General features: G+C 32.2%; 1 protein-coding gene across 2 annotated transcripts in view; it reads right to left on the reverse strand.

The window, feature by feature from the left end:
- The window catches only part of LOC133173685 (inositol polyphosphate-4-phosphatase type I A-like), a 41015-nt gene that overhangs the window by 16642 nt on the left and 10623 nt on the right, over positions 1-13750 (reverse strand). For both annotated transcript variants that reach the window (XM_061308675.1, XM_061308676.1), the window contains exons 9-10: positions 11441-11520; positions 3460-3535 (exon numbers count right to left, since the gene is read on the reverse strand). In XM_061308675.1, the coding sequence (XP_061164659.1) occupies positions 3460-3535; positions 11441-11520 (156 nt within the window). The remainder of the gene's footprint in view (positions 1-3459; positions 3536-11440; positions 11521-13750) is intronic.

Genomic DNA, 13750 nt, shown 5'->3' on the forward strand with positions numbered 1-13750 from the left:
TATATATATATATATATATATATATATATATATATATATATATATATATATATATATATATAAAATATATATATATATATATATAAAAAATCAGATTTACAGATATCAAGTAAATATCAGAATATTTCCTGCATGTTATCATCCAACTATTTGCAATACAAATGTTTTGTTATTACATGTATCTAACTACTTATATTAAATACTACTTAATATTAAATACTACTTAATATACTAAATACAAATGTATAAAATTTGAATTTGTATTACATTTGGCAGTAATAAAAACTTCACATTTTAAATTTCACATATATACTTTTCAATAAACTCTTGATTTTTCAATTTCATGTGTACTTCAAGCAGTTTGAATCTTTTGCCATTTACCCAGTAATATTAGCCAGCATTTAGTGAATGCATATGCTAGCTAAGCATTCTGAACTTCAAAACAAACTTGGTAATTCTTGGTATCATGATTACATAACTTAATGCAACTCTTTTGCAGTGGTTGGAAACATCAATTAGCTGTGGGCAATGTGATGTTAAATACACTACAAGATCAATTACAGTAGATTTTTAAAGGACATGTAAAAAACGAAGTTCTGGTGAAACTCTTGATTTTTACTTTCATGTTCTTCAAGCAGTTTGAATCATTCATAATCATTCAATAATAAGCCAGAATTTAGTGAATGCAAATGTCAGCTAAGCATTCAAAACTTCACAACAAACTGGGCTACTTAGGTTGGTAATGCTTGATATCATGATTACATAATTCACAGTAGAGGTAGGAAAACTCGATTAGCTGTGGGCAATGTGCTGTTGAATACGTCACTACAAGATCGATCACAGTACATCTTTAAAGGACATACTGGAAGGAAGTCCTGGTAAAATATCTTGCTAAATGTTCAGTGCATCACACTGATAGAATTAAAGAGATACTAGTTCTTTTATGTTAAATTTTTGTAGATATTTTCTGCTGAGCCGACTCTTCTAATAATAAATTCAATCATTTCTTTCTGATAAATGGTTAGTGACTTTTGGAAGTCTAAACATTCTGAATAAGATGACTTACTTTCTGAAGTGCAACCATTGGCAATATATATTACACTTTGGGCATACTCATTGTTCAAATCATTCATCTGTCACTATTGTAAACAACGCGTTATGCCCCCAAAAAGACATGAGATTTAGAGCTTTCCTAGCTGACTTTATCACAAAAGAGTGGCAGTATGTTAGATAACCACAAGGTAATCAGGATAATAAGTTATAAAGTATCAATTTTTATGTGAAGGATGAGGATTAGACTTTGGAACTTCTGCAGCAGTTAAAATAGTTAGTCATATCAGGAAAAAAATTCAAGAGTTATCTCTCTTTTCCCATGATTCCAACCAGGTGACATACAAATTAAAAATACAGACAAACACTGATATCTTGAATACCATGGATATGTCGAAGTGATTTGGAAGTCCTACCTCCTTATTCTGTAAGTATTTTACCCTGGATATCTCGAATCCTTGGATATCTCGAAGTTTTTTCATGATCCTATTGAGTTCAAGATAACGAGGTTTGACTGTACATAAACATGTTTTACTATCTTCTAAAATTGGATACTAAATTTGAATAGTATAAGATAATCAGGGTAAAAAAATACAGTAAGCAAAAATAGGAAAATTATGGATGGACAAACAGACAAACCTATAGATTAAGTATAGATTAATATCCAAGTACCTCTCCAGTCCTTAAAAGTAAGGCCCAGAAGGGGATTTTTATGTAGGGAATTCAAAATTCCCAAGTGGTCTAAATTATTAAATTTTGAACAGTTTCACTGCTGTTCAAAATGTCAGAGAATAAGATCTTGTTCAGTTAATAACGAGTTAATTGATTTTCCTAGCTATAAGCTCATTCAGTGATTTGAAATGTCAGCAGTCAGTTGCTGCCCTTGGTCATCACGACTTAGGCAGGAAACAGCATGACAAAAACTTAATTAAATGTCATACACATATGTCATACTTTTATGATTGTCATTATTGTTTGTTTTCTATCTGAACTACACTTTCATAGAGGCAATAAGAGGTTTCTGGTTTGATTTTCTATATCAAGAGGCCTATGGTTAGAAATTGAAGTGCAGCTAATCAATCCTATGTTGCACTTTACCTAGATGTGATAAATGCTTCAGAGTTTCAACCCATCATCCAGTTATAAGAAGTGATTTCAGATCAATTTCAAGCCATTTTCAAACAGCTTCCCTTGTTTGAAAAATGGCAACATTTGTTGACGTTATGGCACATGGGAGAACATTTAAATTGTATGTAGACTTAGGAATGATGCCTGTACAGACTTTTAAATGATTATAGAAAACAGAATGAAATCAGAATATCACTAAATCTTTCATATAAAAATGGCAGGGGGATTTTTAAGAGAAAATTTTGGTAAAGAGTCTTGTATTTGACAAAAATATAAGAACAAATAGTGAAAGATGTTATCAATGCAGATCTTCAAAAACCTATTTGCAAGATTGAATTTAATGTTTCAAGAGTATACTGTTAATAAAACACTGCTGCAAAACTTCAAAAAGTCCAATGTGTGTGAGAGATGGGTCCCTTTCCTGCTTTCAGAGTGAAAATCTAGGATCGGTGTAGTTTGATCCAACTTTTCTTCATAGCAAATTATCAAAACATAATAAAATATACATGTTCAAATCAAATCAAAACAAATGAAGCATGATGTTGCAATAGGCGACACTTTATCATCCTTCTACTGTAAGGTTGTACCACATATTACATGAAATATGTGGAGATAATGAACAGTATTCAAGCTCAAAAGTTCATTAAACATAACAAAATAGGAGCAGAGCAAACACGGACCTCCAAAAATTTTATAAAATATCGTATTTTGTCTTTCTGAGCATAATTCTTAGGCATGGGCAACAACATCGATATTCCAGTAAATTGAGGTACAGTGACAAAATATATTGTATAGCAATACGTTTTTGTAGTACATGTACTGATATACCGGCAAAATGCTTGGACTCAGGATTTCTGTGATAAATTATTAAGCAGAAGTTGTCTGAAATGTATGTGACTGTTCCAAACAGTAAGGCAAAAGCTTTATGGTTGTATTTCACTGCATAAATGTAATTCAATCAACAAGAACTTTTTGGGGGGATTGTTTATCATAGTTATGTACATTCTGCATATAAATGGAAGTTAATATAATAAGAAAATACCATTTTAATTTTCGTTGAAAATATTGAAATACATATCGAAATACAGTTAAAAAGATTGCTGCAAATGAAATCTCTCGCCAATATCCAGTCTTAAATAATTATCTATTTGAAATTTGCTATGTATTTCAAGATATGTACTAAATAATGTACTAAACGGTGGTAAAATTTCACTCTAGACAACTCGTCCATGATTTTACTAAACATCCCTTGTACAGACTATTAAGTACCCCTATACTTACTTGAGATAAGGAGAGATTTGTGTCATTAACCCAAGCCATGATAGTCACAGTCCCACAACCTAGTTGGTCAGGACCTCTGAAAATAAATAAGCAAGTATAGTAACACGATATATAAACAATAGAAAATCATATTTTCTTTTCAATAAACATGCAAAATAAGGAAAAAATAAATCTTATCTCCCTAGCCGGAAAACACAAATATCAACTTCCTTTGAAAAGTATCCATTAAAACCCATTTGAAATGGTAAAAATATTTTGTAAATGATACAATGTCATATCTAGTAGGATAACTTACTGGTATTTGAATCCTCTTTTTAATTAAATATGTATCAATTAATATTCTTCAATATAGCTACTAGCTTTATAACTTGGAGAGATGAAATCAACAAGTACTTAAGTAGATAATTAAAGTACCTTTTAAAAAAAAATATTTCAGATTGTTTCCTTAAAATAAAGCAGATCAATTACATACAAACACCCAAAACTAATCATCTGGATTAAAATGTAAATGATGTGTAAAATAGTTGGACATAAAGAGAAATTGTTTCCCCGCATAAAAAATATAAATTGCTATCATAGAATCATTTTACGATTTCAATCATGGTAATAGCTATAAATTTTATATCCATCATAAACTATCAGAATGGGGGAATAGAAAATTAATGCAGCACTGAGTTTAGATGTACTAATGGATCTCTCTTGCACTGGGTTATTCAGTCAGATAGAAAGTAAGATCGAAAAACTACTGAACTTAGCCACAGACATTGTTTTTAAAGGCATGCTTTTGACTAAACAGCAGTCTATTTTACTTTGTAACATTTTCCTTAATCTACAGTCATAGCATTTCTAAAGCCGAGGGGCAAAATAACACACTTCTATAATAAATAGCAAAGGTCCATTAGCAAGCACTAAATCTTCAACATTATAGGTAAGACTCCACAGCAAACGCTGAAAATGTTTGAAGCCACTTTTATCTAAAATCTCCAGATTTTAATTGACACTAGGGTACAATCCTGAAGAAGATCAATCTCAGAAGCTTTATTTGTATATGAATTCATGTGTTTACATAATAAAAAAAATGTGAAAACTCATTGTTGGTTGTTAGTCTTACAACTTAGTTGTAGCTAGAGACATTTTGTGTGAAGTAATGGAATGTTGGAAAGACTGCAAGATACCGAGTGTGAGTTAGAGACCTAAAACAGGAGAGACACTGGGTAACTAAGAATCAGCAGGAATCAACCAATTATCTATAGCTGAAATAATCCCAAACCAAAAACCCACCACAAAGCTAGAAAAGTGCAAAAAAGTATGTACAACTTTACCGTTTAGAGGACACAGGGATTCCCATGGCAAGTAGGAAATCACTTTCACTGTGTTATATATACAAAGAAATATAGTTTATTGTGTCTTTGTTCAAGGCATTAATTCAGTCAGTACTCAAAAAACATCATGGTATTCACCATACACACTGTAGTTGACAAGCATATAGTATTATGTCCCAAGACAAATGGCCCGACATGTTATGAACCAGTAAAGGCCACTTTATTCTTCAGCTTATCTTTAGCAAAAGAATAAATCTAACTGGACATTTAAATCTTGAACTCAGGTTCATATCTATTATTCATTGTGACTGTGTCATAACTACCTATCAATGCATGCATTTAAATTCATTCATATAGATGCATTCCTAAATTATACATTCTTCTCTCTTTCTCTCTTGTCCTTATTTTGAGCTTTAACACCTGTCCCTACATACATACTCTACTAAATAAAACATGGGAAGTCCTCAATAACAAGTACATATACAATAATTATTAGTTTATCAGTTCTGTTCATTTGCTTCTGTCTGGTAGTTTTTCAATGAATTAGGTTTACAAGAGCGGCCTCTGTATACAGGGAAATGTTCACCCCCTGTTAATTTTTTGCCCCTACTGCCCTCTTTGCAAGAAGGGTGAATTTAAAACAGGGCAAATTCAAAGACTATTTTCAAGTATGAAAGGGAAAGAATGACATAGGATGAAAATAATCTTGTCCACAGTACCGGTATATTGTAAGACTCATATGGATGTCCATGTTACATAACTGTACTTGTGGCATTTATGTTGCACAAACATGTCTTGTTTTAGATATGAATACATAACATTCATAGTCTAATAAAACAAACACTCCTTATGCATATGCATTTATATATACCTTAAATATTCCAAAGCAATAAATAAATGTTAAACTTGGAAGAAAAAGAATTACTACATACCACATATTATAATGGAAATCTCTGAAATAACACTTATGTTTCTCAAATACAATAAGATTCCAATGTATTTTTTCAATATGATCAATTGTTTATAAGTTCTGACAAGTAAGAGTGTATGATAATATACATGTTCTGACCCCTACGCATCTTGTGAATACATCAGAGGATATCCTGTTCTTCATCTTGTAATCTGATGTCATGACCTATACAGGATGTCCTTATTATAGAATATGGGATAAGACATTGTGAAAAACAATGATAACAAAGATAAATGAGTCTGAATATCAATTACACATTTGATTCCTACATTTAAGCACCTGATTTACAAAAAATGTCTGAATAATATCCAGTATGTGAAGCTTCTAAAGTTCCTAAATTAAAAAGTTTTGCATATTTAGATTTTATCTTATCTTAAATTAGTTTTCCATGAACTTAACCTTTCCAAAATTATCAATGCTGATATAATTCTGACATTTTAACCTCTGACAGTAAATCTGAAAATTTTTACATTGATTTCTTTTTGCAGATTTGGGTAAAATTGCTATACATAAATTTTCATGCCTCTAAATTTTATGAATTTACATCATTGCTAAAAATAAAATAAAAACCATTGAATTCTTAGTATGTTTTTATAAATTGTGCATGCATGTATGCAGTGCTCAATTCCCCATTTTCTCCAAAGGCTATTTTTTTTTTTTCAAAAATGGCAAAAAGAAATTCAAAGGTGACTAAAATAGTATTTTGCAACAAATGGTTTGTAAAAAAGGTTTTTTTTCCCCTTTGTTTTTTAAACTCTGTTAGTCATTACACATGTGAGTGATGTGACAGGAAATTTCCTGTTGCTGCAGTGCACACAGAGTTCCGATAGATGAGATAAGACAATAGCAGCTAAAGGTAATTTTGGGCTGAAGAGAATCGGTAGTAATATGTAAATTGGAACTTGAAGTTTGACGTAATTTCAAAATTTGAATGAGAAAAGATAGAGCTTTCATATTTCACACATACATTATTTGCATCAAAACCTTTCAGAATTTGACCTCTTGACCTTGACATTTGACATCTTTAAGAACTTCAACTTTGTGAGATCTTTTGAATGAGAGAAGCTAGGGCTTTTTTGCTTCACATGTAGCTTACCTGTGACAAGGCCTTTCTAAGTATTTATGATTTTTGAGCTTATGACCTTGATCTTGAAGTTTGACTTACCTTTCAAATAACTTAACCTTGGTCATACTTTCAGAATATGTTATGAATTTTTACCTTATGACCTTGACCATGAAATTTCAAAAAATTTAACTTTGGTTGTAGCTTTTGCACCTGAAGAGATAGGGCTTTCATATTTCTTCACATGTGCATTATCTGTAAGACTTTTCTGAATGTACTATGAAAATTGAGGTCTTGACCTAGACCTTGAAGTTTGACTTTCAGATACTTTAATACTGGCTTTACTTTTACATCAGAACATCGATATTACTTAAAAAATATAAAACTTCTTTTAGCATAATGGACATACATGCCAGTTTTAGTTAATATGCCATAAATCATTGCACCCCAACAATTAAGACCAAAAAATGGGGGAACAACATTCTCTGAACTTGCTTGTTTCAACAAGAGGCCCACGAGCCACAATGTTCACCTGAGTCACTTTTGACTTCTGTTCTTCATCAGCAGATTTTTTTCACTATAATCTTGTGTAAAACTTTTGTTGCCTATTGTGGCCCTACCCTACCCCCAGGAATCATAATATGAGAAAGAAAAAAAATTGAATCTACACTACCTGACAATGCTTCTACCGGTATATTAATATGACTTATCATGCCTTCGTCATTCTTGAGGAGATTTTTGAAGATTTTTTCCTATATATTCCTATGTTTAAATTTCAATCACCTGATGTGGCCCCACTCTACAGTGGGGATCACAATCTGAATAAACTTGAACCTACACTACCTGAAGATGCTTCCAGATATCAATATGACTATTCATGCCTTCTTGAGAAGAAGACTTGTAAAGATTTTTACCTGATATATTCTTATGTTGAACTTTGATCACCCATTGTGGCCCCATCTTATCCCATGGGTCATATTCTCAACAAATTCAAAACTACATTACAGAATTAAAGCTTTCACGTAAGTTTCATCTCTTCTAGCCCAGTAGTTACTGAGTAAAATGTTTTTAAAGATATTTTTGTATATATTCCTAGGTAAAATTTTGATTGCCTATTGTGGCCCCAAGCTACTCCTGGGGGTCATAATTTGAATATACTTGAAACTAAACTACCTGATGATTCTTCCATATCAGTATGACTTTTCATGCCTTTGCTGTTCCTTAGAAGAAGGTTTTTAAAGATTTTTTTCCTATATATTCCTATGTAAAACTTTGCCCATTGTGGCCCCACCCTTCCCCCGGGGGTCATGATTTGCACAAACTGAGTACTATTAATATTCCACTCAGACTTTTAAACACAACCCATCTTTATGTCATTTATATAGACATGTGAACCATATTTTTGTTGACACAAAATATTGAACCCAGATTCAATATATTGTATAATATTTTGAACTCAGGTTCACTTCTTGGCTGTAATATAATGAACCATCCTCCCTCTTTTTTGTTTTTAAGGGAAAGAGGTTTCATGATATTATGGCATATAAATATTGAACCCCCAAAAGACTTAAAAAATGAAGAGGTTCGAAATAGTGTAGTTGTAAAATATTGATTCCACTATGAATTTATTTTCTGGTGATGATGGGAGGGAGCAGGTCAAGATATGGCAGTGAAAGACTGAACCCTCATTAGACATGAAATGTTGAACCCCCTCCCTAAAATTATATTTTCTTGGTTGAAGGGTATTCACAACAATAATGCTGTGAAGTATTTTAACCCCAATTAAACTTCAATAATAAAGAGGGGTTCAAAATACAATTATGACTCTGAAATGCTGAAACCCTTCTAAAAATTATTTTTGGGTTCAGGGACATGATACCTTGAATTCCCTCTTCTGAACTATAGAAATCTAACTGGGGTTTAATCTTTTGTAGGCATAACTTGAACATCCTTCTATGAAGTATAGAAGTCAAATGGGTTTGTGTTAAATATTTTTGCAGCCATATCTCAACCCCCCCCCCCCCCCTTTAAACTTAAAAAGTCTTATGGGTGTTCAATAAAAATTTCTTGAACCCCACCCAACCAAAAATATTAAACTGTAAAGGATTCAGCATTTTGCAGTCATAATATTTTGAACCCTTATCTTTTAAAAGTGAATGTTTTACTGGGGAATCAAAATATTATGGCCATAATCTTCTGAACCCTGGGTTTAATATTTTATATGGGGTTCAATACTTCACAACCATATTTTGAACCCAGGTTCAAAATTTTGTGGGGTTGGGGTTTAATACTTCACAACCATATTTTGAACCCAGGTTCAAAACATTGTGGGGTTCAGTATATTATGTAACATTGGTATAGTTGTTTCCCTAGTTGATATGCAACAGATAAATGGTCACATCTTATGTGTAGTGACATTGACCTTCATTCTTATAGATATGAGCTTGAATTCAAGTTCACAACCACATCTTCTGTTACATTTTATCAGTGAGCCTGTAATGTTCTTCTGTCACAAAATTTAAAAAAACAAAATAAATTTAATGCTTTTCATCAAGATTTTTGAAAAAAGCATGAGTTTTGATGGTTTTTGCACATAGATGCAATAAATCATAAACCAAAATGGTTGATATTAATTGATTCCATCATTTCAGAGAACATCAGAATGTTTAAAACAGTTGATGCACAATGACAGACAGGAACACCAATTAGACAATAGTCACTGGATTCACTCAGTCTACCTAAAAATAAACTGTACATGTCACACTACAGCAACCATACATTAGAAAACTCGTGTTAAACAATGAAACAAGCACTGAATATTATCTTCTTTTTTTCATAAGAGAAATCATGGTCCATTATCAATCGGTGACATCTGTCTAATAAGACATGCTCTGGGAGACAAATTTTGTGTCAGAATCGACAGGGTGTCGGAATGCAGAGTGTCAAGAACATGGAAAATAGTAAAATGAGAATTTTAGGTTTTAGGTTTTAGAATTAAAGGTTGGAATTCACAGCGAAATGGATTGCACAGGTATCAGATTAGACAGTTTTCATTCTATATAGATTTTTTGAATAGTTGCTCTTCCGTCATGAAATCTTTAACCTTCCTAATCCTACTTCAGATGATTATTTGTACAGACATAAATATAAACAATAAAATGCTTTCTTTGGTTGCTAGTATGGGAATTAACGTTGCAGCTATTACAGAAAAAATTTACATAACCTGCTTTGTTTAAATAAAGTAAAAATTACTTCAACTGTGTACATTTACTGCGCACTTAAAATAACCCATGTGTCATTTCCATTGTTTTAAGTTGTTGTTGATTACGTAACCCAGACATTCAGCATTAAAAAATGTATGAGGTGTGAATAATAGGTTTTTAAAAGTACAGACTCTGACTTCTGATGTGAATCAAATACAGATTTCATTAACCCATTTTTCTATCAATTCAGACAGTTATAGGAGAATATTTGGCCTATTTCAACTCTTCCACAATAATCAAAAATACAAAACAAACGTCAATAAAGAGAATTAACATGTATATTTCAACATGTCGGTAATCTTATTTCAAATGAATAATGCGAATGTAAGATCATTTTGATCTTTTTTTGTGACTCTCTTGATGCAGATATTGCATGTGGAGTCTGAGTCCATCAGAGCGGGCTGTCACGTTTGTAGACACTAAGAATGAATTACCACCCAGTACACACACAACTACTGCATCATCACAGATCAATAAATATTAACACTTCTACTGTATGTAACAGTTAGGAAGCTTTGTTTAACAGTCATGACCAGAAGGAAATAAAAAAGATTCCCATTTATTTATTAGACTTATACTGCTCTTTTATGAAATCTATGGTCCTGTATGTTGATTGGTATTTGTTTTTATATTTCCCACTTGCCGTATAACACAATGTTCCTATTTATATGTATATACAAAATAAATTGACTTGCTTTCACATAGAAATAAGTGCTCATGGGATTCGTTGTGAAATGTTTAATGAATTTTAATTCAGAATTAAACCTCAAATTTAGAGCAAATTTCAGTATACCATGTAAATGTCATAATCACTGAATTAAACATATTGACTCTCAAATTTTATTACTAAAACTAGGGTATTGAATTCCACATTTTTGCATGCTCTCGAAATCTTAACCGAGTTAAATTGGAGAAACCAGATAATAATCTTCAGTAAAATATGCTTACACTGAAGTGCAAGGGACAAATAAATTTGCTTCAATTAAGCTTACTTTGTTCTATAAATTCATAATACTTTTCCAAAAAAAAGGGAATGAAAATTACTTTGCTGTCAATGTGAATTGGCTAAAACTATGTCTGCTTTAACCATGGTTTTACTGTATTTTAGGCTGTTTTTTTTTATCATCTTCACCATAGTGAAAATGTCATAATGAAAAAAGTGTTATCATTATGAACATGTGACTGAATTTCTGATAATACAGGAAGTAAGAAGTCCATGCTAATCAATGTATGCACAAGAAAATCTCAAATCATTTTCACTTGGGCCAAAATTTAACGTGAAAAACAGAAAACACTTCTGTGTCAGACTATCCCGAGTAAATATGGTTTTAGTCCTATATACAATCATAAATATGTTACTTACGCTAGCTTGAGTGTCGTTTTCATATCTGCATTCATCAAAACGTCTTGTAAAGTGAAAATGGCATGGCCTAACTGGGACATCTATAAACACATTAACAACTTCATGAATATAATGATGAAAGTGGGAAATTCTTGACATTTATTTCAGATGAAAAAATAAATCTAAGTCATATGGGAGGTCTGTGTTTTCTCAATCCTGAATTGAATAATAAGTACAGAGATAACGTGAAGTTTGTGAGCTAATGCTCACTAGTAATACCCCCACTCCGATGTGAATATACACTCTGATGTGAACGTACACAAGTTTAGTTACAGACAGACACAGAGATAAACAGTAAGTTGACATCAGATTCGTACAAAAATGAATTCCATCATATTGCATTCCTCAACAAAGAGTGTGCTAAAATTTCATGCATCTGCAATGAGTACCGGTAGTTGTTGAGGAAACTGCAATGAAAATTTGTTACATATTGTACAGACAGACATGGGGATAAAAGGAAGTTTACATCGGATTCAAACAGAAATAAATCCCACCATATGGCATGCCTACACAAAGAGTGTGCTAAAATTTCATGCATCTGCAATGAGTAGTTGTTGAGAAAACTGTGGTGAAATTTTTTATTTATGGTAGGGACAGACACACAGATAAACTGGAAGTTGAAATCCGATTAATACAGAAATGAATTCCACCATATGGCATGCCTCAACAAAGAGTGTGTTAAAATTTCAAGCATCTGTAGTTGCTGAAAAAACTGTGACGAAAATTTGTTATGTATGGTAAGGACAGATGCACAGATAAAAAGGAAGTTGACATCGGATTTGTACAAAAATGAATCCCACCACATGGCATGCCTCAAAAAAAGAGTGTATTAAAATTTCAAGCATCTGTGATGAGTAGTTGCTGAGAAAACTGCGACGAAAAATTTGTTACGGACAGACAGACACACAAGGATAAAACAGTATACCCCCTCTCCTTCGGAGTGGGAGTAAAAAAAAAGCATATTCTTCTATAGATTGCCTGGAAATAGCATTGCTGGAAAATTGATATCTTCTCAGAGTCCATCTGAGTAATTCAACTGTGTAGATGTTCACTTATTCTAAATTCAATGAATTAAAAGAAAAATGGTGACTGAAGAATAAGTGGACAAGAATATGATAAAAAAATTTCAAGACTAGATGTGTCGTAACGCCACAAATGCCCCCGCAGGCAGCCAAAATTTCAAATTGTAAATTGCACATTTGCAGTCAAGATAATGATTAAAAATTGTAAATTTTTAAATCCTTTCCAAGTTCAGGGGAATAACTGTCAAAAATCATCGGACCAGGACCAAATTCAAACTTGACCTGTATTTCTGGTAAAATACCTGCACATGCAATTTCAACCTTATACATACATCCCTATAAAAGTTGAAGTGCAGAAGCTGAAATTTTTTTTATTTTTCCATAAGTTCAAGAGGGATAACTCTGTCAAAAATCATCGGACCATGACCAAATTTGAACTTGACTGCATATTTCTATGACATATTCATATTTCAAATTTGAGTTGAATGTGTGCAACTGTTGCCAAGATAATGAATGAAAAGTCAATGATGAAGGAATGACAGAATGTTGAAACGGTAACACTATATGCCCCCGGCCATTTTATGGTGGGGGCATAAAATCAATGGTAGAACCTGGATGAATTAATCCTTAGTACTGTATACCTGATTCTCAGACTTCAGTTAATGACGGAGTCTTTTAATTTCTATTTCATGCCTTCACTCTATGTTATATGAAGCAGAAATATAGATTTACTGGGCACAACTGATTGTAAATTGTTGTTAATGCTCCTTAGTGAAGCATAAATTCCAGAGAACAGATAAGTCTAAGGGTTCATTCCAGCATTTATGGTTAGAATATAAATGTGGCCAATAAATGTTGTGAACTTGGTCAAGGCACAATTTCTTTTTATTTCATCCAAATGTAAATGTAGATGTCTTGGAGCTAACCAGGCATGGGTCTTTATCTCTAGTCTAGAATATTTATTTATATTTACTTAGTTGACAAACATCCAAAACATAAAATACAGCCCTATCAGTGCAACTCAGAGAAAAAAATATGTCTCATAACTTACCTCAAAAAACAGTGATTAAAAAAAGTATTGAAACTAAATCATAAAACAGTGCAGACTTTAACAGGTTTGAGTTACTCGGTATTTTTTGTAATCTGATTGCAAGTTAACCTCTCTTTGAAACGACACACTATGACCTTCACTTAGATAATTCTGAAAGTCACAGGGACTGTCAATCTCTCTTTGACAAATCAGTCTATC

Source organism: Saccostrea echinata, unplaced genomic scaffold, assembly GCF_033153115.1.
Source record: "Saccostrea echinata isolate AGI-Se365-2 ecotype Australia unplaced genomic scaffold, CSIRO_AGI_Sech_v1 ptg000056l, whole genome shotgun sequence".
Lineage (NCBI taxonomy): Eukaryota > Metazoa > Mollusca > Bivalvia > Ostreida > Ostreidae > Saccostrea > Saccostrea echinata.